Genomic DNA, 27873 nt, shown 5'->3' on the forward strand with positions numbered 1-27873 from the left:
AATGTCTTAGATTCGCGGAACTTGGATTGAATTGTAGCATACATGTGTTTATGCCTTTGATCATGTTCATTCTGCATTTTGTTGCTTATTGTGGTGCTCAAGTTGTACAAACACTCCCTGGACCTCATAAGTCCTTTTTGCAAGTGATGCACACATTTAGGGGGAGATGTGCTACAACTTGACCCTTTGAGACTAACCATTTGCTTGAGTTTGCTTGATTTAGTCTCGAAGGAGGATTGAAAGGGAAAGGTGAACTTGGACCATGCAAGACTTCCACTGCACTCCGATGAGAGGGTAACTTATTCCAAGTTCATCTCTATGATCTTATTGCCTTTGTACTCTTAAGTGAAGATTTTGGTGAGGCAATGGGGTTAAAGGGCCAAGATTAATCCCGTTTTGGTGCTTGATGCCAAAGGGGGAGAAAATAAAGGCCAAAGCAATAGATGGATCAACTACCACGTGAGAAACTTTGAAAATAGTAGAATAGAGCTTTTTGTTTGTCAAAACTCTTGTATTGTCTCTTTTGTCAAAAGTTGGCCTCTTGTGGGGAGAAGGGTCTCTTGTATTGTCTCTTTTGTCAAAAGTTGGCCTCTTGTGGGGAGAAGGGTTGATTATATAAAAAAAAAGGGGGAGTTTTTGAAATCTTTGATCAATCTCTTTTGGGCTAACTCTCTATATGCTTCAACATGTGTGTTTGACTTAGAGATAGAGATTTGAGTTTGATTTGCAAAAACAAACCAAGTGGTGGCAAAGGATGATCCATATATGCCAAAATTGAATCAAAATCAATTTGAGTTTTATTTGAAGTGATTTTGCACTTGTTCTAGTTGCTTTATGTTGTGTTGGCATAAATCACCAAAAAGGGGGAGATTGAAAGGGAAATGTGCCCTTGGGCCATTTCTAAGTATTTTGGTGATTGAGTGCCAACTCGAGTGCTTAAATGTGAATTTATGCCATGGATGAATAAAGTGCAAATCAAGAGCAAAGGTATGTTTCTAAGTCTTAGTACATTGGTTTTGTGTACTAATATACTTGTCTAAGTATTGGAAACAGGAAGAAAAAGAAAAGAAAAAAGTTGGCTGTGTACAACCAGAAGGCTGCTTCGGTCTGGAGCACCGGACTGTCCGGTGGTGCACCGGACAGTGTCCGGTGCGCCAGGCTGCCTCGGCCGAAGAGGCCGCTCTCGGGAATTTGCTGACGGCGTACGGCTAAAATTCACCGGACTGTCCGGTGTGCACCGGACTGTCCGGTGAGCCAACGGTCGGCCGGGCCAACGGTCGGCCGCGGATTCTGCGCGCGACACGTGGCCAAGCCAACGGTCGGAAGGGGGCACCGGACTGTCCGGTGTGCACCGGACATGTCCGGTGCGCCAACGGCTCCCAGATCTGCAACGGTCGGCTTCGCCATTTAAGGAAAGGAATCGGGCACCGGACACTGTCCGGTGTGCACCGGACTGTCCGGTGCGCCCGATGACAGAAGGCAAGGATGGCCTTCCAGATTTGTTCTCAACGGCTCCTAGCTGCCTTGGGGCTATAAAAGGGACCCCTAGGCGCATGGAGGAGAACACCAAGCATTCCTACAACATTCCTAAGCACCAAGACATCGATCTCGCGCATTCGTTTCATTGTGATAGCATATAGAGCTCTTGTGGAGTTGTGAACTCTTTGAGTTGTGTTGCGAGCTCTTGTTGCGACTTGTGTGCGTGTTGTTGCTCTGATCTTTTGAAGTCTTGTGTGCGTTGCTCATTCCCCCTTGCTCTGTGTTTCTTTGTGAACTTCAATTGTAAGGGCGAGAGGCTCCAAGTTGTGGAGATTCCTCGCAAACGGGATTGAGAAAAAGCAAGCAAAACACCGTGGTATTCAAGTGGGTCTTTGGACCGCTTGAGAGGGGTTGATTGCAACCCTCGTCCGTTGGGACGCCACAACGTGGAGTAGGCAAGCGTTGGTCTTGGCCGAACCACGGGATAAACCACTGTGTCATCTCTGTGATTGATCTCTTGTGGTATTGTGTTTTGTTGAGACTCCTTTCTAGCCACTTGGCAATCATTGTGCTAACACTTAACAAGTTTTTGTGGCTATAAGTTTAAGTTTTTACAGGATCACCTATTCACCCCCCCCCCTCTAGGTGCTCTCAACTAGCCAATTCATCATTAAGTTTGGAAATTGAAACTAGGTGTTCACTACAAGCATCAATGTCAAAATCTTTACACCTATTGCAAGTTTCAACAATTTCTACACACGATGTTGATTTACTAGCTATTTCTAACTTGGCATTCAATTCATCATTAACACTTTTTAACTTGGAGATGGATTCATGACAAGTAGATAATTCACTAGAGAGCATTTCATTCCTTTTAATTTCTAGAGCAAGAGAATTTTGTGCATTAACAAATTTATCATGCTCCTCATATAAAAGATCCTCTTGTTTTTCTAGTAATCTATTCTTGTCATTCAAAGCATCAATCAACTCATTAATCTTATTAATTTTAGATCTATCTAATCCCTTGAATAAGCATGAGTAATCTATCTCATCATCATCACTAGACTCATCCTCACTTGAAGAAGCATAAGTACTAGCATCATGAGTGCTTACTTTCTTCTCCCTTGCCATGAGGCAAGTGTGACGCTCGTTGGGGAAGAGGGATGACTTGTTGAAGGCGGTGGCGGCGAGTCCTTCATTGTCGGAGTCGGAGGAGGAGCAATCCGAATCCCACTCCTTTCTGATATGTGCCTCGCCCTTGGCCTTCTTGTAATGCTTCTTCTTCTCCCTTTTGTTCCCCTTTTCCTGGTCACTTTCATTATCGGGACAGTTAGCAATGAAATGACCGATCTTACCACATTTGAAGCACGAGCGCTTCTCCTTTGTCTTGGTCTTGCTTGGCTGTCCCTTGCGACCTTTAAGCGCCGTCTTGAAGCGCTTAATGATGAGGGCCATCTCCTCATTATTTAGCCCGGCCGCCTCAACTTGCGCCACCTTGCTCGGTAGCGCCTCCTTGCTCCTCGTTGCCTTGAGAGCAATGGGTTGAGGCTCAAGAATAGGACCGTTCAACGCGTCGTCCACATATCTTGCCTCCTTGATCATCATTCGCCCGCTTACGAACTTCCCCAGAACTTCTTCGGGCGACATCTTGGTGTACCTAGGATTTTCACGAATATTGTTCACCAAATGAGGATCAAGAACGGTAAAGGACCTTAGCATTAGGCGGACGACGTCATGATCTGTCCATCGCGTGCTTCCGTAGCTCCTTATTTTGTTGATAAGAGTCTTGAGCCGGTTGTATGTTTGAGTTGGCTCCTCGCCCCTTATCATTGCGAACCGTCCAAGCTCGCCCTCCACCAACTCCATCTTGGTGAGCAAGGTGACATCATTCCCCTCATGAGAGATCTTGAGGGTGTCCCAGATCTGCTTGGCATTGTCCAAGCCGCTCACCTTATGGTACTCGTCCCTGCACAAAGAGGCTAGCAACACAGTAGTAGCTTGTGCATTTTTATGAATCTGTTCATTAATAAACATGGGACTATCCGTACTATCAAAGTGCATTCCACTTTCTACAATCTCCCATATGCTAGGATGGAGAGAGAACAAGTGACTACGCATTTTGTGACTCCAAAATCCGTAGTCCTCTCCATCAAAATGAGGAGGTTTACCAAGTGGAATAGATAATAAATGAGCATTAGTACTTTGAGGAATACGAGAGTAATCAAAAGAAAAGTTTGAATTGACCGGTTTCTTTCTCTCGTATTCGTTGTGGTCGTCGTCCTTTTGGGAGGAAGTAGACTCATCGCTGTCGTAGTAGACGATCTCCTTGACGCGTCTTGTCTTCTTCTTCTTCCCATCTTTGCGTCTGTGGCCCGAGCCCGAGTCGTTGGACTTGTCATCCCTTGGCTCGTTGACGAAGGACTCCTTCTCCTTGTCGTTGATCACGATTCCCTTCCCTTTAGGATCCATCTCTTCGGGCGGTTAGTCCCTTTGTGAAGAGAACGGCTCCTATACCAATTGAGAGCACCTAGAGGGGGGGTGAATAGGTGATCCTGTGAAACTTGAAAACTTAAGCCACAAAACTTGGTTAATCGTTAGCACAATAATTGCCAAGTGGCTAGATAGGAATCCTCAACAAAATACAATAACCAACAAAGATCAATCACAGAGATGACACGGTGGTTATCCCGTGGTTCGGCCAAGACCAACGCTTGCCTACTCCACGTTGTGGCGTCCCAACGGACGAGGGTTGCAATCAACCCCTCTCAAGCGGTCCAAAGACCCACTTGAATACCATGGTGTTTTGCTTTGCTTATCTTTATCCCACTTGCGAGGAATCTCCACAAATTGGAGTCTCTCGCCCTTACACTTAAAGTTCACAAAGAAGCACGGAGTAAGGGAGGGAAGCAACACACACAAATCCACAGCAAAATGCGCACACACACGGCCAAGAATCGAGCTCAAAAGACTATCTCAAAGTTCTCACTAGAACGGAGCTCGAATCACTGAGAATGACAAACGAATGCGCAAAGACTGAGTGTGGATGATCAAGAATGCTCTAAGGTTGCTTGGTGTACTCCTCCATGCGCCTAGGGGTCCCTTTTATAGCCCCAAGGCAGCTAGGAGCCGTTGAGAGCAATTCTGGAAGGCTGATCTTGCCTTCTGTCATCGGGCGCACCGGACAGTCCGGTGCACACCGGACACTGTCCGGTGCCCGATCTCCTTCCTAAAATGGCACAGCCGACCGTTGCAGATCTGGGAGCCGTTGGCGCACCGGACATGTCCGGTGCACACCGGACAATCCGGTGCCCCCTTCTAGTCGTTGGCTTGGCCACGTGTCGCGCGCAGATTTCGCGGCCGACCGTTGGCCCGGCCGACCGTTGGCTCACCGGACAGTCCGTGCACACCGGACAGTCCGGTGAATTTTAGCCGTACGCCGTCGGCGAATTCCCGAGAGCGGCCACTTTGCCCGAGCCAGCCTGGCGCACCGGACACTGTCCGGTGCACCACCGGACAGTCCGGTGTGCCAGACAGAGCTGAGCCTTGGCTGTACACAGCCAAGCCTTTTTCACCTCTTTTCTTTTCTTCTTCTTTCTGTTTCTAACACTTAGACAAGTATATTAGTACACAAAACCAATGTACTAAGGCTTAGAAACATACCTTTACTCTTGATTTGCACTTTGTTCATCCATGGGCATAGATTCACGTTTAAGCACTTGTGTTGGCACTCAATCACCAAAATACTTAGAAATGGCCCAAGGGCACATTTCCCTTTCACTAGTCCAACACTCCAGGAGGAGGAGTTGGACCAAGAAATCATAAACATGGAGATAATCCATCAGTAAGTACAAAAGAAGAAGGAGAAGATGGCTCGACTGGTTGATCTTCAAAGGAAGATCGACGAAGCCACTGAAGAAGTACGCCATCTTGCTCAAGACGAACAAGATCGAAGGCCCCAACACAGGGAGCTTCATCAAGAAGGCTTGTTCAACGACGATGGATGGTATGATGATTTTAATCATGATACATTTACTTTTGATGATGCTTCTCCCTTGACAGCAGAACTGTAGGCTATTCCATGGCCCTCATCATATAAGTCACCTCAGCTTCCCATGTATGATGGGCATTTAGACCCGAAACAGTTTTAATGAGTTATGAAGCAACTATATCTTCATATGGAGGCAATGCGACTGTCATGGCCAAGTCTTTATGTGACAGCAACATTACATTTGTCTGATCATGTATTGGTTGGTTGCCTTTGCTTTGCCGATCGACCTAGCTAACACTGCACTACTAGCTACTAGCAGCCATGCCTCTTCTCGGCTTAGGGGGTCTGTCTGTCTACTAACAAACAAGAGCACTTGCAATTAACTAAACAACCGGAAGCAGCATACAGGATCGTTCATTTTTAGTGCACCTGCCCACCTCCGGTGAACCCTTTTTTCGACCACCTTCGGCAAGCACTGACCTTCGTCATGCCACCGAAGAAAGCTTCAGCGCCAGGGGCTGCCGCACTGCAACCACTGGACCCAAATCTGGAGACCCTTTCTCTTTGAGAGGCTCGAAGCCAGAAGAGGAAGGCCACTAGTCCAACACTCCAGGAGGAGGAGTTGGACCAAGAAATCATAAACATGGAGATAATCCATCAGTAAGTACAAAAGAAGGAGAAGATGGCTCGATTGGCTGATCTTCAAAGGCAGATCGATGAAGCCACTGAAGAAGTACGCCATCTTGCTCAAGACGAACAAGATCGAAGACCCCAACACAGGGAGCTTCATCAAGAAGGCTTGTTCAACGACGATGGATGGTATGATGATTTTAATCATGATATATTTACTTTTGATGATGCTTCTCCCTTGGCAGCAGAACTGCAGGCTATTCCATGGCTCTCATCATATAAGTCACCTCAGCTTCCCATGTATGATGGGCATTCAGATCCGAAACAGTTTTTAATGAGTTATGAATCAACTATATCTTCATATGGAGTCAATGCAGCTGTCATGGCCAAGTCTTTATGTGACAGCAACATTACATTTGTCTGATCATGTATTGGTTGGCTGCCTTTGCTTTGCCGATCGACCTAGCTAACACTGCACTGCTAGCTACTAGCAGCCATGCCTCTTTTCGACTCAGGGGTCTGTCTGTCTACTAACAAACAAGAGCACTTGCAATTAACTAAACAACCGGAAGCGTTCATTTTTAGTGCACCTGGCTGCAAACAACACCAATGACACTGATGTAAAAATGACTAGCAACTACTTACTGGGCTAGCTGCTAGCTAGCTGGTGCTGGACCATGGATCCTTCTTGGATCTGCTAAGTGGCGCGTGCGTCTCGGTCCAATTGATGCAAACGCTTTTCCTTTTTCTTTGTCTTTTTCTTTTCTTTCTTTCCCGAGCAGAGCAACGCGGCCTTGAAATTTGAAGAAAGTGTCCGGCCGGCAGAAAAATATTCTAGTTTCTTGAAGAATGCACAGATCGACCAACCGATGCTGTAGACAAAATTCATGAATATTGATTAATTAGTTAGAATTAAACATATATAGTAGAGATCAGACGAAGAAGCTAGGCACAAATTAAAGTAATAATATATCTGTAGCTGCTGTTGTGTCGTGGTCGTTGCATTGTACTACTACAAGTAACAAAATAGAAAGAGAGCCCTTGGAAATGGTGCAAATAAAGCAAAGTAGATCGCCAAAGCAGATCCCAGCTAGCGGCTGCCATACCATCTATCTATCTATTCTTTCTATACGCACGAACGCATGCTGGAGACTGGAGTGGAGTATAATACTAGCTAGCCATTGTAGTAGAGTATTTGTTCCTTGTTGGATTTATTCTTCTTCTTCTTCTTATTTAGTACTAGCAAGCACCAGAATGATGATGATGCTTAAACAGCTATCAGTAATAAGCAGGAAGGTGTGGGTCGACAGCAACATTACATTAGGTAACCCTACGCTAGCTAGCTACTAGTACGAGTCAAATAAATAAAGCAAGCATGTGGCTGCCTGTCTCTGCCCTGCTTGGAATAATAATCGATCATGATGCATCCTGTTTGTTCTTGGGAGTATTATCATCACCATCATTATTATCTAGCATGCATGCATGGTTGGCTTGGCCACCCCTGGCCGGGTCCATCCAGCTACCTAGCTGCCTCTAGTCTTGCCATGCCTGTGCCTGCCATATGATCGACTCGATCGACACACATGCATCGTCACATTCAGAAGAAGATGAAAGAAACGGAAACCGGGCGTGTAGACAAGACAAATGTTTGTGTGTAAACCGAGACGGTGACGAAGCAGCAGTAAAGCAAAAGAGAAAGCGTAAAGAAGGTGGTAGCATGCGCCAGACTAAAAAAAAGGAAAAGGGGACAGCGGCTACTCTCTGCGTGTGTCCGCTCTCAGCTCAGCTCCTGTCTGTCTCTCTATAGCATTAGCAATAGCATCCATGGATGATCGATCGATCCATCCATCCATCCTAGCAGACTGTCAGGCAGTGTCCCTCTCGTTCTCGTCCATCTTCTTCCTTTCCTCCATTCCATGAAGGAGAAGAAGACATATATATCATAGAATGATAGTATGACGGAGGCTTGACAGCAGCAGCAGCCGCACATCACATGGATCCTTCTGTTTCCGTTTGCCGCCTCCACCCGGGCGTCGCCGTCACCGGCTTCTGCCCCGCCTGCCTCCGTGACCGCCTCTCCGGCCTCCACCCTCCCTCCGCCGCTGACCTACGCCGCTGCAAGTCCTTCTCCTACGCGCGCTCTGCAGCCGCGGTGGAGCCGCAGCGCCGCTCATGCGACCTCTTCCGCCACGGTCAGCCCATCGCAGCGGCGGTACCGGAGGAGGAGGAGGACCAGCAGGAGCACGGCCGCTCACACAGTCACCAGTCCAAAAAGTCGTCGTCTTTGGGTGGCCTCCTGGGCAACAAGCTGCAGCAATGGCGCCGCAAGAACAAGAAGGAGCCGGAGATGGAGGTGCCCTCCAGCTGGGACGCCCGGTTGGGACCCGTGCCGGCGCTCGGCCGCCTGCCGGCCACGATGCTGTCCCTGCCCGTGGAAGAGGACGACGACAGCATGGCAGCGCCGGCGGTCCCGCGCTCCGATGGGCAAATCCCCGTGGAGGAAGACTACTGCTACTACTACGACAACGCTAACAATATCAATGCTGCGGCGGCGGTGCCCGGCGGCTCCGAGCAGACGAGGGACTACTACCTGGACTCGTCCAGCTCCAGCAGGAGGCGCCGAAGCGTGGACCGCTCCACCACCTCCGGGCGCAACTCCTTCTCTGACGCCAACAGCAGCGAGGCGGCGTGCAGGATGATGATGATGATGAATGCCGCCGCCAATGGCAATGCCAGGGTGTCACCGGCGGGCATCGCCGCCGCAGAGAGTCTGCACCACTACCACGAGTCCCATCATCATCACCATCACCAGAGCGTGCTTGTCCATCATCAGTGCTACAGAGAAGAAGATGAGCAGCAGCAGGAGGCCTATAATCTCCGCGCCGGCGACTTCTCCGGTAGCAATGGCGTGCCGGCGAGCAAGCCTAATAAGAAGGGGATTAAGGGGTGGAGCATCTGGGGCCTCATAAGCAAGAAGAGCAGCAGCAGCAGGAAGCACTCTGCAGCTGGGGGAGGAGCAGTAGCAGGAGGAGGAGGAGGAGGAGGAGAGTACGAGTACCCATGGCCGGAGCTCCGGGCAAGGGGGTACAACGGGCAGATGCTCCGGTGCAACAGCAGCATAAGCGCGAGAAGCTCCTTCAGCGGCACAGGCACTGGGAGCGGGAGGAGGAGCGTCTCTGGTGTGGACATGCGCGATAAGTATAACAGTAACAATGGCGGCTTGAGGACGAGGAGGGACGAGGTCCTTCTGGAGAGGCACCTCAGCACGAGGTCGTCTTCTTACTCGAGATCAGGACATCATGACCTGGATCCAGCAGCTATGGCACCGCCGCAGATGGGAATGCAGTTGAGCAGCCGGCCGCCCAACATCCCGAGGCGCTCCTCTTCCAACTCCAAGCATGAATTGGGCAAGACAAGGAGGAGCACACTTGGACTCTAGCTGCCTGTTCCATCCCAAGTGCCCGTAGCATTCAGCATGACGTACGTACGTAGTCTGTTCTGGCTGACAAGGTGGACCATAGCTGGTGAACTGAACTGCAACTCATAGTCAGTCCTTCTTGTGTTGGGTACTGTACTCTCTAGCTCTTAGACTGTTACATAAACACTCTACAACAGGTACTTTAGGTGGGAGGGGGACTTATATATTTATCACAGGCACAGCCTTTCTTTCTCCATGATTAAGCATGACTTGCTCTTCCCTTGTCTATTCAAGTCAAGCACTGTGTCAGGCCAGGATCATTCAGGGACAAAGATGCATCAAATGGTTCTCCTGTTTGCACTGGCAACCAAAAGAGCGCCAGCCCCAGCCCCAGCCATGGACGGCGGCGGAAGCGGATACATCCCAAATCCAAGCGACAGCTAACACACATAACGGCAGGGGCAAAAATGTCATATCGCTTGCAGTTGCGGCAGCTGGCATCAAAAGAAAAAAAACTAGTTCCAACTAGTCCCTCTCCCCAACCACCATGGCCGCTTCTGATGACCATGACCCGAAGGCGCTGCTGCAGGTAAGGGTGAGCGATGAGGATGGTGCGCTGGTGGACGCGCTCAACCGTCGAGCTGCTGTTTCTGCCGCCGCCCCCAGCTTCTTCGAGGGGTTCGCGCTCCACGGGATCCGCGTGGAGAGCATCCGCCCAGGCCACATCCTCTGCTCCTTCACGGTCCCCGCACGCCTCACCTCCGGCAGCGATCACATAGCCCCCGGCGCCGTGGTGGCCCTGGTGGACGAGATCGGCTCCGCCGCCTCCGTGTCCGACGGCCACCACCTCAAGGTCTCCGTCGACATGTCCGTCAACTTCGTTGACCTCGACGCCGCCGCGCCCGGGGACGCCCTCCGCATCACCGCCAGGGCGCTCGGCCACAAGGGCGCCTACTCCGGCACGCACGTCATCGTCGCCAACGCCGCCACGGGGCTGGTGGTCGCCGAGGGGAGGCACTCGCTCTTCGGCAAGATGAAGATCAGGAGCAACATCTGAATTGGAGCATGTGTGCACACAGTGCTGTGTTTGTTGTCGTGTGCTCTGCTTCTCGACTCCTTGTCAGGAATGTAATGGCAGCAGCTTGCTTCTTCAGTAAAAAATAAAAAAACAGCTCCATTATTATGTTTATTCATTCTCATGATACCACATAACAATCAAGCACTTCACACACAGTGATCGTTACCGATCAGAGCACTTCAGTACAAGGAAGAAAAAAAACGAAACATTAAATCCATCCCAAGCATGCAACAACAGATGCCCACTGAACTAGAGCAGTTCAAGTTCCAACATTCACCACATGTTGTTTACTGACATCTGTTTTCTAGTTCTGAATTTATTCGTTCAGGGATCATGCAACTGTCGGCTGTTATTTTTATTTCTCGCAATTGAGGTGTCAGATCTGTCCTTGTTCCCCAATTCTCGAGGGGGGAGGTGTCATTTCTCCCCTTTTGTCTATAGAAGAAAAACCCTGTGCGTCAATTGTACGCCACCTGACTGCAAAAACTCTATCTTCAGCTTGTCGCTTTCCTCACAAACAGCTTTTGAACCTGACAAGATCAACAGACAATGTGTTAATATTGGATTTAACATGCTCAAATACTTCCACTCTCTCTTCAGCTTTTCATTTACCTGCTCCAATGTCAAGAACATAATCACATTCCAAGATCCCAGTCTTGCAAAGTTTGGCAGGAAGCCTTTGTAAAATGCCAAAGGGCCCTACAGAGTAAGCCACTTAATCATTAGCTAATGCTTGCCTCCTGGAATTCATTGTACACTAACCAGGTACAATAGAGCAGCTCTATATTATAAACAGAATTTTCAGTTCACGGACAACACAACTAAATTGACAAATCAAAGTTCAAATACGCCACAGCAACTCTGGAAGGCACAAAAATAATGGTACAAAAGGAAGATAGATCCAGTATATTGTGAAGAACAAATTTACCCAGACCATATATTAGTTGCACCATGCTAGGGCACAAAAGGCAACTCCTATGTCCTGTCAAGAAACAAAATGGACACTACATGATGGATTAAGACAGTGCACTACTCCACACACTTCGACTACGGAGACAAATCCTTGTTCAATAAGGTCAAATTCTCTAAAAAGAAAAAAAAACTGTCTGCTCCTAGAATGTCAAATATTGAGGAAATGCCACATGGTTGTCACCATGGTACAATGATTACTATTATCAGCTCAAATAAACTCCAAGAGAGACAACTGTTGATGAACGCATTAGGCTATCCCAGCAGATCCCCTATCCCATCCCCTATTTCAAACTTCTCTCTGCAAACAGTTGTCAAACAGTGTCATCTACTGTTCCACGTCCCCTATTTTACAAGCTCTATTGGAGACAGTCGTACACGCTATATGATTTTTTTTAAGGGGTTACACCTTATATTCCTACTGGAACTATCAGATATTTTCAATGGAAGGTCATGTCTGTATATTTTCTGCTCATCTAAATTTGAACCCAGAATCATAACATGAGTAGAAGTGTGGAACTTAGACATACATCATTCTTTAGCGTCTTCACAAAACAATCGAGAGTGCTTTTGTAGGCTGAGTCACCCATCATTCTCGACTTAACCTGCAAGAAGATAACTGTTTGTCAGTCTCAGTCGCACTTGAGGAAGGTATCACCTACAGGCAGAGACTGAAGCCATTAATTCAGAGTCCAACGTTTTTTCAATAACACCGAATATTCCAGGGATATGGCCACAAGAAAGTACTAGATAACTTCCATAGAAATGATCAGCATCCACAGCGACAAATTAGAATCCGCGAATGAAAGGCAGAGTTAAATTGTAACTTTGTAAGAGTGGACCTCACAAATACATGAAAGAGGGGAAACGGCAGCTATGGTTGAAGACTACGGTTGATGTCAAATTCTGAAGCTGTGGCATAAAGGGACAGTCTAAACTGAATTTCCTTGGTGGGAATTTCGAACACATTATAAACTTCAGTTGGCACGATTCCTGAATATGTTAACTGGCAGGGGTTCAAAAGAGAGACTGACATGTTTTATCATGTGCAGCATGTCCTCAGTTCAATACTGGGAGTTGATATACCATAGGGAGTATCAGTAGGGCAAACAAGAAACAATGTTTGACTACACTTCCACAAAAGGGAAATGAACACAAACAAAGGGATAGTTAATTGAGGGCCAGAGGACATCTTACCACATCAACTGGGGAACCAACACAAACAGCAAAGAAGCCAGCACCAAGACCAGCAAAAAGGTGGGTGACCACATCATCTTTGAACCCAGGGAGTTTCAAAATTGACTGCAGCAAGGACAGTATGTATAGGCAAGTGAGGAAGAGCCGATGGAGTTATTCGAGGAGAATTTAAAAGAAGCACACAACACCTGCTTGACTTGATCATAACTGGCCAACTCAGCAGCATTGATGATAGCATTCCGCGCTACATTTGGTCCAAGGCCAGTCCACAGAGCGGCAACCCCTTCCTAAGGATGAGCCAAGCACATCACACATATAATAAGAGCCAAGCTCTAATTTTATTGATTGGTAGCAAAACAAAGAAAGCGAACGGTTAGCTGGGAGAAGAGCATGCCAGCACAGACCTGTCTAGCAATCTTGGAATAAGCATCCATTGCGCCAGTGTAGCGGCGTGGCACACCAGGCGCAAGCTTGCCCTCGGCCTGGAGCCTGACCTTGACAAGGTCAGTAGGGTTGGCGATGCTGATAGCGATGGCACCTTCAATTCAGAATAGAGTTTCTTAGTTTTGTAATCAGATTATATTACTCGTAATAGGTATTTAACATCCAATGCGGCACGTGCTAAATTTTAGTCCCTAGAACCAAACACCCCTAATAACGGATGAATGGAAGAAATAGTAGCTGAAGGTGAACACAACATGTTCGCAGGTCTGGGTGCCTAGCCATCCTATTCCTACCATACCAGTTGTGAAGCCGGCGGCTATCTTCTTGGACAAAGGGACATCCCCAACGTGGTCTTTGCCGACGTAGAAGGATTTGACCTGTAAGTTCAGGCAAGTGGTTGGTTGGACTGGCATTGGGAAATTAGTAGCAGTAGCACAGCAAGTGTTGGAGGAAACAAAATGCATCAGAAAGTTAATTAATGATATGCAGAGTAAATAGTTGACTGCGGTGAGGACCGTACAGGCTCGTAGAGGCCAATGCGGAGCCCCCCGTAGATGCACTGTCGGTGGAGGCCCGGGACGATGCCCTTCCAGAGCGCTGCGGCCCCTTCCTCCCTAGCGATGGTGGCGGCAGTTCCGAGCAGGCCGCGGTACTTGGGAAGCGCTGGCGCGGCGTCCCCGGAGGCGGCGGCGGCGACGACGTTCTTCTGCAGCTGGAGCCTGACCTTGGCCGTGTCGAGCGGGATGGTACATATCTGCGAGAAGATGCAGCAAATTAAAGGGGATAGGATGGGATGGGCGGCGTGATCCTGCCATCCCCCTTCTCTCTTGGGTCTCGGCGGCAAGGAAAAGGAGAAGGAAATGGAAGGAATCGAGTCAGATTTGGGGGCGATGGCGATCCAACAAGTGAAGCCGCGTGGGGAGATGGAAAACGGGTGGGAGTGGGAGGGAGGGAGATGGGTAGGTAGACGAGTTACCTCTGCGAAGCATGCTGCGATGGCGCTGGCCGTGAAGCGTCCGGCGAAGGAGATGTCGCCCTTGGAGCCGTGGTCCCCTGGCATGGCTGCTCCCTGCTGCTGGGCGAGGGGGAGGCAGCACTGCAGCAGCAAGCAAGCAGAGAAGGGAAAGGGTTGTGGCGGGGTGGTGGGCAGGAGAAAAGGCAAAAAGGAAAGGAGAGATCGGACGCCGGCGCCGGCGCCGGACGGAGATCAACGACACAAGGATGTCAACTATTTTTTTCTCCTCTATGATTGTCAATTTTCTTTTCGGCTATAATTTTTATTTAGATATTGCTTATTAATTGTTAGCTATATATTAGCTATAGATATTTAAAATCTACGTATAATTTTAGCAGCTAACTATTACATCTACGTGCTCCATGTTCTTGATTTACTCGTACAAACTACAGCGATTGTACTTATGGGAGAGGAGGGCAAGTGATAATTGATTATTTCGGCGGGCGTCATAACAGCAGTGCGTTCTTTGTGGCAGGATAACGGAGATGACTCAGGCGTGCATCAACACAGCTCAACGCCAACTAGTCGTGGAGGGAGTCGACATTAAGGCCCTTTTTCTATACAATGCAGCTTATAATTATATAAGTCTGGCTCCAGCAAGATTAGCTAAAGCAGTTTATTCGCTACATATAATGGATGCTGGCTTCCGGTACGTCTTCAGCAAGGGCTGCTATAGGCTCCTGTAAATTTAGTACACGCTGCCAGAGACGCCAAATATAAAGTTTGTCGGCCGTCCGCTATGCACTGTTGCTTACGTACGGTCACCCTCTGTAATACTCAAAATTGAATAAGAGGATTATATAGTAAATTCCTTATTTTGTGCGCCCTATTTACATCATGAAAAGAACATACCTATAATTAAGAGATGAACTAAAACAAAGTTTGTCGGCCATCCGCTATACACTCTGCTATGCATTGTTGCTTACGTACGGTCGCCCTCGCCGGTCAAGAACTGTTGCCTGTTTGGTTTTCGTATACGTCTTTGGTTTTCGTGTACGTCTGATAAAAAAAATATATGCAATATAAAGTTTACTTAGAAAACTTTCATGTTTTCTTTTCGGCTATAATTTTTATTTAGGTATTTTATACTATACTTAAAGCACTAGTTTCAATGGTCGTCCCGCGTCATTTTTTTAAAATAATCCCTCATAATTATTTTAAATTAATCTGTTGCACGTCTATAAATGGTCAAACGACGGCCCGACATGGGCCAGACGCCCGTGGGCTACAACTCTGGCTCAGGCACGTCATGCCGGCCTGCTGACTGTGTCGAGCCAGCCCGTTAGTTCGTCAGCCCATTTGATTAAATCAGCGTAAAATGTTAAAAAACGGTGCAGGAGTTGGGGTTCGAGCCCATGCGGAAGAAGTACGGGTGATACTAGGTGAAGTTGTCTAACCAGTAGAACATCATGCTTAAATATTTTTAATATTGAATATAAATTATATATATACGCTTTTTGTAAAATAAATATATATAATCGTGTCGGGCCAGGCCAGCACTATGAGCCGAGGCTACAGCCCAAGCACGGCACAGCGTTCTTGGCTCTTGCAAGCATTAGGTCGTTTCTGAGACCACATTAGCGCAATGGACTTCATGGTGTTTGAGGTTGCTGAATTGGATGGAGCAACAATGACTTGTCACGCTAACAGTAAAATGAAAGGTTATTTGTTGGTTTTAAACGTTAGTAAAATTAATACTAGCAAAGAAACGTTAGAGAGGGAAAACAAATCAAACGAGAATAAAAGCGAGTGAACACGATGATTTGTTTTACCGAGGTTCGGTTCCAAAGAACCTAGTCCCCATTGAGGAGGTCACAAAGACCGAGTCTATTTCAACCCTTCCCTCTCTCAAACGGTCACTTAGACCGAGTGAGCCTTTTCCTTAATCTCACGGGTCACTTCGACCCCGCAGGGACCACCACACACTTTGTGTCTCTTGCTTCGATTACAAGTCACTTGAGAAATAGGAGGGAAAAAGAAAAGGCCAAACCAAGCAACAAGAGCAACAAAAGAACACAAGTAATCCTCTCGCAAGCCCTAATGCACTAAAGTTGATTTTGGGGCTTTGAGTGGATTGATTGCTTTGATTGTGTCTTGGATTGTTGGGCTTTTGCTCTTGCAATGAATGAAGAATTCAGAAGGCTTGGATGGGAGTGAATGAGGTGGTTTGGGGTATTTATAGCCTCCCAACCACTTCTAACTATTGGCTAGTTTCTGTTGGCGATAGGCGCACCGGACAGTCCGGTGCACCACCAGACAGTCACTGTGCACTGTCCGGTGCGCGCCACGTCAGCGCAGCCGTGACCGTTGGGATGTCTTGTCGTCTTGCTGCACCGGACAGTCCGGTGCCCTCTGACTTCTGCGTTCTGACTTCTGCACGGCACTGTAGCGCACTGTAGCACTTTGTAGGGAGCCATTGGCGCGCAGGGAGCCGTTGCTCCACTGGCTCACCGGACAGTCCGGTGAATTATAGCGGAGGCTGCCCTGGAATTCCCGAGAGTGGCTGGTTTGGAGTTGTACGGCCATGGTGCCCCGGACATTGTCCGGTGGCACACCGGACAATCCGGTGCGCCAAAAAACAGCACACTCTAAGTCCTTTGCTTCATTTTAAATTGTGTCCCTAACTTGATTTCTTTCTTGGTTTGTGTTGAACCTTATGCACCTGTAATTGATGAATTCTAGACAAACTAGTTAGTCCATGTGTTTGCGTTGGACATCAACCACCAAAGTTAATTATATGAAATGGTTAACCCTATTTCCCTTTCAGACAGATTATACAATCCATTATAACTATTGGTTGGGTTAGCTCTCATGCATGTGGCTGAGTTGGTTTTATGCACTAATTTAGATTTAAGTGCATGAGGGGAAAAACAAGGTTTATAGGAGTAGGATCTAGTTTATTTCACTAGTGTTAACTTGTTAAGTGACCCACATGTAACACCCCGTCCATCCCTGGACCGACGGTACTTACTCCTGGCAACTCTCTAGGATCATATATTGTCCCCACAGACCAACACTGGTCTTTTGTGCACACTTTGTCCTCACTCATGCGCACCCGAGAAAACTTCCCGGTCGGTCACTCATCCCAAATTGCTCCAAGTCAAGCACGCTTAACTTGGAGGTTCTTTTGAGATAGGCTTCCGAAAAAGAAGATGCACCTTGTTGATATGATTACTCTATTAATTCTGTTAAGCCTTGGGCCAGGATATCCCATCCCAGAGACCAAGATATCACACCACATTAGATTGAATAAGCTCTAGATTAGTACAAGTTGAGGGTGTTATATCAAATTTCAGTTGGGTGACTTTGTTTTAGGTAGGGCTTGGAAAAACAATGATGTATATCGTTAAAAATATATAGGTCAAACTAGTATATTAGAATTTTTTTAGACAGTTTAGGCAATTTATCAAGAATGTGTAGGTCGTTGGTATATGGCTGAGTTGGCCGAGTTGATCGAAGTCACCAATTTATGCTTGAGTGAATTAGGAATATGGCATTATCCTTTGTATCAGCATTAATTAACTCACACTGAATTAGATCATATTTAGATTAAATCACATTAGATTTTATAATCCTTTTTAAGAATACCATTTAGTTGAGCATATACTTTATATTTATGAAATATATATATATATTAAGTGGAACTTCCAATCAGTATGTTTTTTATACCAAAAATTTTCATGCCACTAGTAGGTGTGGCATAGAAAACAAGTGTACACCAGGTTTTAGCTATTAGGTGAGTGTAGAGAAGATTTGGAGGGTAAAAGAAAGTTAGGTAAGGGAGACTTTTTATTCCGAGTGGTGGATCTTGATTTACCCGAAGATCTATTTCTACTCATATTCTTCATTGTCGAGGTTAACCTTCTTCTTGGGTCTGATTTAGGGACCATCAGTCATGGTGTTAGATGCCATCTGAGTTGGGATAACAATTGCGTGTACATGGGGTAGATAGGTTAAACATAATTTTTACATTGCTTTTGAGATAAATGGGTTGGGCAACCTATAATATAGGTTAGGTCGTAGTTCCACGGACAAGTTGGTCTAAGACACCAATTTAGGTTTAAAACCCATTTATAGGAATATGGTCTAATCTATATTACCAGTGTTGATTGATTTGTTTAAGTAACTCCCTTTAGATTAGATCATATCAGATTAGGTAGGGTCTAGGTTAGATAAAACTAGATTAGACTAGTTTAAGTTAATTAGATCTACCAGGGTAGGATATGTATTATTAGGATATGTTAGAATCTTTTGAGATGAGATGGATTATAGGTAGATCAGTATCTCTGTTCTGTTGTTAGGTTAAAACAGAGGGGTTATGCAACCATAGAATGGTTAAGGTAGTTGCATAAGGCCGAGTTGGTCGGTCATTCTTAATTTAGTGCAGAGTGAATTAAGTTAAAACATATGGATAGGGTCTAATCCATTTTGCTAGTATTAACTAACCTATTTGAGTGGATCACATTGGGTTAGTTTAGATTAGATGGGAACTAGATTAGTTTAGCATAACTAGATTTGATAAATAAGACCTAATTAATTTTGGATGGGGTCTAGGTATGACTAGATTAATCTAGATAAGATCTAGAATATATTGATATGACTGGTTTAGTCTAGGTAAGATCCAATTATTTTGGATAAGATCATGGTTGTTATCCATAATGAGATAAACAAAGTGGTTGGGACAAGTATACATACTAGGACAAGATGAATTTATAAGAATAAGATAGAATCTTTTGAGATTAGTTAGATCTATTGGGATAAGACGAAAATCTTTTCGAGATGAGATGATTCTATTAAGGTAAGAGAGTATCTTTTAAAATAAGATGGATCTATTAAGATAAAAGTGAGTCTTTTAAGATAAAAGGGATCTATATAAAATAGATACACTTTAACGGGGGATAATTCAAGTTTATATAGTCATCTTATGATTTTTTTATATTTATGCCTATATGTATATGCAGATGTAATTGTGGACATTACTCCACAACTCATCACACTCAATCAAAAATCCAAATCAGACTGTATCACAAGAACAAACATTCAAGCGTATAAATACCTATAACAAAAAAAAGTTTTATTTTTGTTCCTGAGAGTAGGTCTCCTATTCCTAAAGGTCACTTTAGACACAGGATTTCGAAGTGTGAAATCCACATTTGTCTTTAGAAGGAAAAGGTAAGAATAATCAGAGTAAAGCAGAAATAGATGAGAAAAGATTAAGAAAAGTTTAGAAAAGAATCAGAGTAGCAGAGGTAAGTAGACAGTGGTTGTCCAGTTCTATCTAGGTTTCGTCCTACAGTCAACATTTCCTCTGATACCACTTCTCATACATGCGCCAAAGAAGACAACACATATAATAACAGAGTGTATATAGATAAATGTCACAATATCATCAGAGTACTTATTACATAGCGGAAGTCTTACAAAATAAAAGATAAATATAAAGCGAACTAAAGTCCATTCTTGGTGCCCTAAAGTCGACTGGGAGACGCCACCTAGATCAAGTCGAACTCCTTGCTGTTTGGCTCCTCTTGAACCACTTGTTCTTCTCCTGTTGGGGGTGTGAGACAGCAAGGGTGACCTCACACATGTTCATCGCTCAACAAGTTGTGGGGAATAATGCGCATGAACTGACCAAAGGTGGGAGCTCATCAAGTGTAAGGCTTACCAAAGAGGATGGTTGAAGCTGAGCATTGCTTTTAAGGTTGGTCAAAATTTTATTAGCAATTACTAAGTGTAAGTATATACCATACCAGAATAATAATAGAACAAAATTAATAAATAATCACATGCAAATGCAAATGACGAATTGAATTTAGTTCCATAATTTAATCATGCGAGAGTCCTGAGCTACTCATGACCGTGAGCTCGGCTAGTATACCAGTTTTACACTCTGCAAAGGTTGTACCCTTTACCCACAAGTCATGTTACCCATTTGCCAAGGGGTCATGAGTCCCATACACCTCTACCAAGGAAGCGAGGCAGGGTAACACTACGAGGCCTTTACAAAGTTCCACTAGCTTCCGAAAACCCGCTACAGTCTGGGAAGAGCACTTGCAAGAATTCCTCATCTGACCGCCATCGCAGCAAAATCAACCCAAGAACCTCCCTACATGCCTACTCCCCTACTGCCCTTACCCCTTTCGGGTAAGGTGGTCTTCCACTATCTTTCCTAATTAGTCAGCCAAGGGCGTCCCATTCCACCCTTGTGGTGGCACGTGTTTCTCAAGTTAAGCTCCATGTTCCAATTAACAATAATGATCTTGACATGAACATAAATAAAATAACAGAATAATTGGAACATGGATATAATGTAATATTGAACCCAAAACCATAGAGCAATAGCAAAACTACCCAAATGATTCAGGGGTGAACAAGGTAAAAAGGTAAGCAGACTAGGGTGACCTATTAGTCCCATCAAAATTAAACCTATGCATGAATAAATGATTGTAAAGAACATTATTGGGTAATAAAAGTGATCAAGGGCACAACTTGCCTGGGACTTGAGATTTCAGGTAACAGGATGATCCTCAGGTGACTCGTGACCTCACTGCTAATCGTAGCAATACAAACAAACATGGCATAGACAAAATTAACATCACAACAAACATGTATACAGAATACATATTAATAATCTACATATTAAAATAAGATCACAGGAACATGAATCATTAATTTTGGAGTTATAGATTTTAAGTTATGAATTTCCAAAGGTTTTATACATTTGATACAAGATTAATTAGGATATAAATTTTAATGTGGCTTTCGTGTCAAAATAGTGGCACTATTTGATAAACAATATTATTACAAAATTATAGGAACTAGAATGGATTAATTTGGACTTCATATGAATTTTATATGAATTAAACAAATTCTAGCATTTATTTTTGCACTAAAAATCATTTTCTAATTACTTTTACTGGATTTTCTATTTCCTGGACCGGGCGCATAAAAACAGAGAAGCATGGGGTCTCTGCACAAGAAATACCAGACTCGGGCTATAGTCCATATGGATTGCGGGTTGATTCTAACTAAACTCAGGGGCTCATGTGACAATAGTGCGCACTGCGCAGCGAAGGGGTATCGGCCAATCCTAGCCACACGATCTAAAATCTATCGTCCAGATTAGATTATTCTTATTACAAAACAACGCGCGATCACGGATGAACGACAACCATTAAATTCGAGATCTGCGTACCGGATCCGTTCTAAACCTATGATCTGTGCCAACCGCACGATTAGAGATCCAATGACTCAGATCATAAGCCGTGAAGGGGTATGCGGCCACCAATCTCAGCCATTCGAAGGGAATCGGACGGCACCAGGGGATTCTCCCCACAAGCCGGCCGGCCGAGGACGGCGACCCGAGATCTCACGACGGTCTCTAGCCGGAGAAAATGCCAATCGTGCACTCGAGCCCTAATTACCCTCCCGAAAGATCCTACGTGTAGAGGAGATCATTGCGAGCAAGGTGGATGACGTCTTACCGAAGGTGGGGCGGCGAGGTTGTCCGACCATAGAGCAGGCGGGTCCACGGCGGAGCAGTAGGTACAGTGAGAAAATCTGATGGCCACAAGCACAACCCGCCCAAGGTGAGGCTTCTCACACCCTCTGTGTCGTCGTGCGAAGTTCCTGGTGCGGCGTTTGAGGGCGTAGAGGCGGGGTAGCGCCGTTTCGTTGGTGGCGGCCGAAGTCCTCCTGTGTACTGGGCAAACCCGCTGACCACCCGAGCACAGGGGCAAGGGAGGCTTGATCCGGGTGAGGGCGTCGCGGGGAAGGTCGGTTTTATAGCTGGCCGGTGGACACAGCCCGAAATCCTAGCACGGGCTACAGATCTAGCGAGCTTGCCCGGAAGCTCCAGCATTTAGTTGAGGGAGAAGCCCCCCCCTGGCGACGCCCCTGGAGTCTGGCCAAGTGGTCCCACACGACATTGACTTGGGCGTGGGGGAATCGCTGGCGCATGCGGGCGCGGCGTGGGAAACTGATGACCCGGACCCACATGTCATCGACCCGAGCCACGGGATACATCCAAGTGGCTGACACATGGGTCCCACGAGCCAGAAAACGTGTGTCGGTTTGGTTATGCGGGTGAGTCGGGTCGAGGCTGACAGAGCGGCCCCAGTCGTCAGTCGCGTCCGCCACGCGCGCGAAAAGCCAGCCCTGTGGCCCAGAGCGTCAACGGAACAGACACGAGTGCACCAGTGTGTGACTGGTGCGTGGGCCCGTGATGTCGGCGCCTATTCTTGGAACTAGGTTGCACGGAAGGTGAGGCTATGTGGGCCAAAATGAGGCATAACGAGCCCAGTTTGATGTTTTCCCTTTTTCTTTTATATTTCCTCTTTTCTTTTCTTTTCTTTTCCTTTTTATTTCTAAATTCATAATTTAAATTCAAATTTCGTGGTAGATTTATCTTCACAATAATTGCCCAACTTAAACATGGCATGGTGAATTTATTTATTTTTGATATTTGTTTTGTGATAACTAATGCTTCTCTTTCTCCAATTCTAGAATTACAAATTTAGGACTAAATTCCCAATTTGAACATTGATGTCTTTCTATAGATTTTTATTACTAATATATGTACACACAATTAAACTCCAATATGATGCAATAGATATATGTTTATTTTAATTATTTCATTTGTTTGGTAGATGTTTGAAATATGAAACACACTCATATTGTTTTCTTTTTTTTAAAAAAAAATAGTATTTTGAATGTGGGATAAGAAGTAAAAGTTACTTCAAAATTAAATATTCATGTAAATAAATGCTTATGGTGCATCATTTAATGTTATGCATAATCATTTAGTTGAATAGAAAACTTTTCTATATTACTTCTTTTATAAAATAATTCTTGGTTTTCAAAAATCCAGTCCTCAAGTTTCAACACTCAAGTATAACTTGAGATATCACTCAAGTATAAATTGAGATACCTGAATTTGCTATTTTATTTTCTTCATATATTTATTTTATTATTATTTTTCTTATACAAATTTTAGGCTTTACAGTTGGCCTCCGGTACGCTTCTAGCAAAGGCTGCTATAGGCTCCTGTAAATTTAGCACACGCTGCTAGAGACGTCAAATGTAAAGTTCCTCGGCCGCCCGCGATGTTGGCCTCAGTTAAAGACATTCAAATAGTACAACTAATAATTCAGTTATTAGCTATTTTTAGCAAATTAGCTAATAGTTAGCTAACTAATTCCACTAGCAATTTTTTAATCAACTATATATTAGCTCTAGTGCATTTAAACATCCTCTAAATTATATAATCCACCTAATAATTTGTGTTGTAGTATGAAACTGACATTTCAACGCATCATTAACTAAACATGTGATTAATTATATTTTCAAATGCATAAACATATAGCTAATCAAAAGTAATGAAAACAGACTAATTAAACAAACAATTAGGCATAAACATTGATTGAATAAACTATTACTCACTAATTTTGGGCGGCAGCAACTGCTCGGGCCGGGCGGGCGGAGCAGGGAGGCCGTGTCGAAGTTGTGCCCGCGTGGGGCCGGTCGGATTTAGGCAGGGAGGCGGCGGTCGGAGGCATCGATGGGAGCTGCACGCGGCAATGGCGAAACGACGGCGGCTGGGGGCGGTGCGGACCGCGCGTGCAAGCGAACAGAAAGAGAAGGTTAATTTTCGGTTAATTTTCGGCGTCTCGGGGTAGTGGTCGTCGAAAATACTATTAATTTTGACAACTTGGGTAGTGGCCACTGAAAATTATGCTAATTTCGATGGCCTATAAAAACCGCTAAAAGTAACCCTTAATTTTGACTGTTGTCTCAGGGCCGCCAAAAATTATGTGGGCCACCAAAAATGAGCATAATTTTTTTTGTACAGGCAAAGAAGAAGAATGTTTCTGATGCTCTTAGATAGGGTTTGGTTCTAAAGCCAGTTGGGATGGAACGACACCGTCCGAGAGATTTTGGAAGCTAAATAATTCAACATTTTAGTATAGTTTTTTATTTTTGGAACCACTTCGTCTTATATAAAATCAATCCAGACAACAATAAAATTAGACGCGGAACGGTTTTGTCTGACCATACTCCGAAACCAAAAGCTACCTTACTAAATTAAGAAGGGTTCAGGACATTCAAGGAGCTATCGCTGTGGCTGTGTTGACAGAATATCTCGAGTCCCAAGTAGATGACTTGCATGTTTCATGTTTGGCAATTCTAAGATTTTAGCGGTTTGTAGGGCTCCTAATTATTTTAATGCTTTGACTTGCCCATCCCTTCGTTTAGTTGACATTTATTAAAGTCAGGCTATGTTTTGGTGATGGTTAGTATATGTAATGTTCCTCCTTTGGTGGACTTGTTTTAGGGGCTGTTTGATTTGCTCACCGTCGAACTCGACGAGCCCAGGCAGGGCTCCCAGACGTTCGATTTCAAGCGTCTGAGATCGGCTGCTTGGCAGGGCATGAACCAAACATGTCTTTAGTCTTGAATTGCTAGTGTAGTATTAGTCAAGACCCCATGAGTTTCGTATGGTATCCGTGCTTCATTCATAGCTCCTAGTTGTTAGTTCAGCACTTGTTGGATGTCCTATTGAAGAAGAGCTGTATTGGATAGCCCAGAGTTTTGATCTAAATCACATGCATTATTTAGTTGATTACCATACCAGCACTTGAATCATGTGCTCTTCGAGATAACTTTGAACTCGCTCCCTATGTTTTTAGTACATTACATGCACTATCAACTCTTGTGGAACATAAATACACACTCTGTTGACGATTGCTGTTGGCGTATGTGCTGCTGGACGCGTGAGTTGTAGTGATAGGAAATTAGTACATGGCTGTTGGAGGGGAATTTGAATGTGGAAGAAAACATGCATGCTACACTTGGAGCAGCTCATTCATGATCCTGCTTATGATGATTACATGGCCAAAAAACGCTTGTCATCCTGGGCTGAAATGTTCCCCACCAACTCAGATTTTATTCCTGTTCCAAAAATGTGGGCTGCTTTCTTTATGGGCCGGATTCTTTTGAGTGGGCTAAAAAAATTCTGTTGTATGGTGCTCTTTCTGCTTTCGTTGAGCCCAACATGAAAACTGTTCCCATCAAGATTCCCTCCAAATCTCTGCTCCCTCCTAGTCAGGATTTGCATGAGGATTCTCAGTCCCCTGTGCCTGCTGAAGCCGACAACAGAAAGAAGCGTCCAATCTTGGTTGGCACTGAAGTTAGGAGTGCCAGGCTCAGAGAGAAGGCTAGAGGTTTTAAGTCTTGCTATGGAATAAGGAAGAATTGCTCGTGCTGTGCTAGGCCATCGCCTCCCTCTATCCCCTACAAGATTATTAAGAAGTTGGGGACTGAGTTTTGCAAAGTTGATCCATCCAAGTTATGCCCTGATGCATTAAACAGATCCAGATCCTCCAGTTCTGCTATTCAGAGGCCACATTCCTCGTCTAGTAACAGGGCTGAGCTGCGAGCAACATCTGAAGACCTGAGGGATGAATCAGAAGATGAAGATGATGTGGGGTCTCGTCCCTCGGTTGGGATGTAAGGCTTTGCCTTCTTCCTTAGATCAGCCAGTCTTTGCTGTGCTTCGGTTGGCGATATCTTTTGGTGTTATTATGTATCTCACCAAAACTTCTCTTTCTGGTGATGGGCTTGTCGTGCCCTTTTTGTCTGCCTCAACAAACTTGGCTCGAGATTATATCTTTTGGGTGGTTGGCACGAATATTCATGTTATGCGAAAATTACGTGGTTTGTTCTGGTCCTTCTGGGAGATTTCATGTTCGAATTTCGGGGGGAGTTTTCACTCGCAGCATTTTATTTTTGCTGGCTTTTCTGAACTTATTTGTTCTCGCCATAATTTATGCTTGGGTCTCTGCCGACGTATGCTATGCGTACTCGTGCCTTCTAGTGAAATGATTATGGTTTCCAATGGATAATCCCTCTCAGAATATGCATCGGTCCCTGAAAATTTTGTCTCACAATATCAGAGGCATCAACTCTGACACCAAGTGGAATTCACTGCGGAATAATATTTTGGAATCCAACTGCGACATTGTTTGTATTCAGGAAACAAAAAGGAGTCCTTTGTTGACTCATATATTCGCCTTTTTTGCAACAGAACTTTAGACAAGTACGCCCACGACCCTTCTCTTGGAGCTTCTGGAGGTTTTATCACAATTTGGAAATGATCCCTCTTTGATGCTGAGGTAATCGATCAGAATTTGTTTGGCCATACAATCCATTTTCGGTCTAAATTAACAGGTCAAGATTGGTGGCTTACCAACATCTATGCCCCTTGCTCCCCTCAAGGAAGAGAGGCCTTTCTTGCCTGGTTTTCTAACCTTGAAATTGATGAAGATAAGCTCTGGATTTTTCTTGGAGATTTCAACATGATTAGATATCCTGAGAACCGCAACAAACCGGGTGGAGACCCTATTAGAATGCTCAATTTTAATTCAGCAATCAGCCAGCTGGGCTTACAAGAGATCCCCCTCAAAGGGCAAGCCTTCACTTGGTCTAATATGCAACGTCAACCTTTACTTAAAAAGCTAGACTGGTGTTTTGTCTCGCAGGCCTGGTCCTCCAACTTCCCTGCCACTTCTGCCCATACCTTGGTTAGGGGTGCCTCAGACCACGTTCCCTGGGTGGTCAATGTCCAAATCAACGTTCCCAAACCGCCCATCTTCAGATTTGAAAATTATTGGCTCCAATTGGAAGACTTTCATTCAATTTTCCAAGGCTCTTGGTCCCAAGGGTTGTTTCAGCCTGATCCAGCGAAACGACTTATGGCTAAATTTAAAAGGGCAAGAAAGGTGATCCAAAGGTGGCAAAAATCCGTGCCCAATCTAACTAAGTTAATTGATAAGGTGGAAATGATCATTCAGTTTATGGACTTCATTGAGGAAAGCAGAGACCTAACGATTCAGGAATGGAATTTCAAGGATGCTCTCGTTCATCATCTGCAGGATCTTCTTTCCAAACAGCGAACTTACTGGAAACAGAGAGGCCAAATCAAATGGGCTACGTTGGGGGATGCTGGCACGAAATTTTTTCACGCAAATGCCACTATCAAGCATCGCCACAACTTTATTTTGTCCTTAGTAGGCGGTAATGGCACCGTTGTTACCTCTCATGTGGACAAAGAAGATGTGCTATTTCAATCCTTCAAAGATAGATTGGGGGACTTCTCAACTAACATCTATGATGTTCAACTTGTCTTCGCTGATTCAGCCTGTTAGCAACTTGTCCTCATTGGAGATGCCCTTCTCCCACAGTGAGATAGACCAGATCATCAAGAACTTACCTTCAAATAAGTCGCCTGGTCCAGATGGTTTCAACATGGATTTTGTGCGTAAATGCTAGCCGGTGATTGCTTCAGATTTTTATGAGCTTTGTGATAAATTTTTTGATGGATCAATCTGCCTGGACAGTATTAATGGATCTTATGTGACTCTCATCCCTAAGCACAGCTCTCCTGTATCGGTGGGAGATTATAGACCGATATCTCTCCTTAACACAAGTATGAAAGCGCCGACTAAACTTCTGACCAATCGTCTGCAGTTGGTGATTACCAAATTAGTACACCAAAATCAATACGGCTTCCTGAAGGCTTGGACAATTCAGGACTATTTAGCATGGGCCTTTGAGTACATCTCTATCTGTCATAAGTCAGGTAAAGAAATGGTCAT

General features: G+C 45.1%; 2 protein-coding genes across 2 annotated transcripts; one reads left to right on the forward strand and one right to left on the reverse strand.

Annotated features, from left to right (window-relative positions):
• The first annotated feature begins 10045 nt into the window (after positions 1-10045).
• On the forward strand, positions 10046-10670 carry LOC542694 (thioesterase family protein). Its single transcript, NM_001112210.2, has one exon. It carries the CDS (start codon positions 10063-10065, stop codon positions 10570-10572), a length of 510 nt encoding a protein of 169 aa, NP_001105680.2. The 5' UTR covers positions 10046-10062; the 3' UTR covers positions 10573-10670.
• Positions 10671-10715: 45 nt separating this feature from the next.
• LOC542748 (Thioesterase family protein, mRNA) lies at positions 10716-14369 on the reverse strand. Its single transcript, NM_001112257.2, has 9 exons — positions 14180-14369; positions 13724-13957; positions 13502-13580; positions 13164-13297; positions 12948-13046; positions 12760-12864; positions 12093-12167; positions 11206-11292; positions 10716-11123 (listed from the first exon to the last, which is right to left on the reverse strand). Exons 1-9 carry the CDS (start codon positions 14261-14263, stop codon positions 11088-11090), a joined length of 933 nt encoding a protein of 310 aa, NP_001105727.1. The 5' UTR covers positions 14264-14369; the 3' UTR covers positions 10716-11087.
• Between the last annotated feature and the right edge of the window lie 13504 nt (positions 14370-27873).

The sequence above is a fragment of the Zea mays genome, chromosome 4, assembly GCF_902167145.1.
Source record: "Zea mays cultivar B73 chromosome 4, Zm-B73-REFERENCE-NAM-5.0, whole genome shotgun sequence".
Lineage (NCBI taxonomy): Eukaryota > Viridiplantae > Streptophyta > Magnoliopsida > Poales > Poaceae > Zea > Zea mays.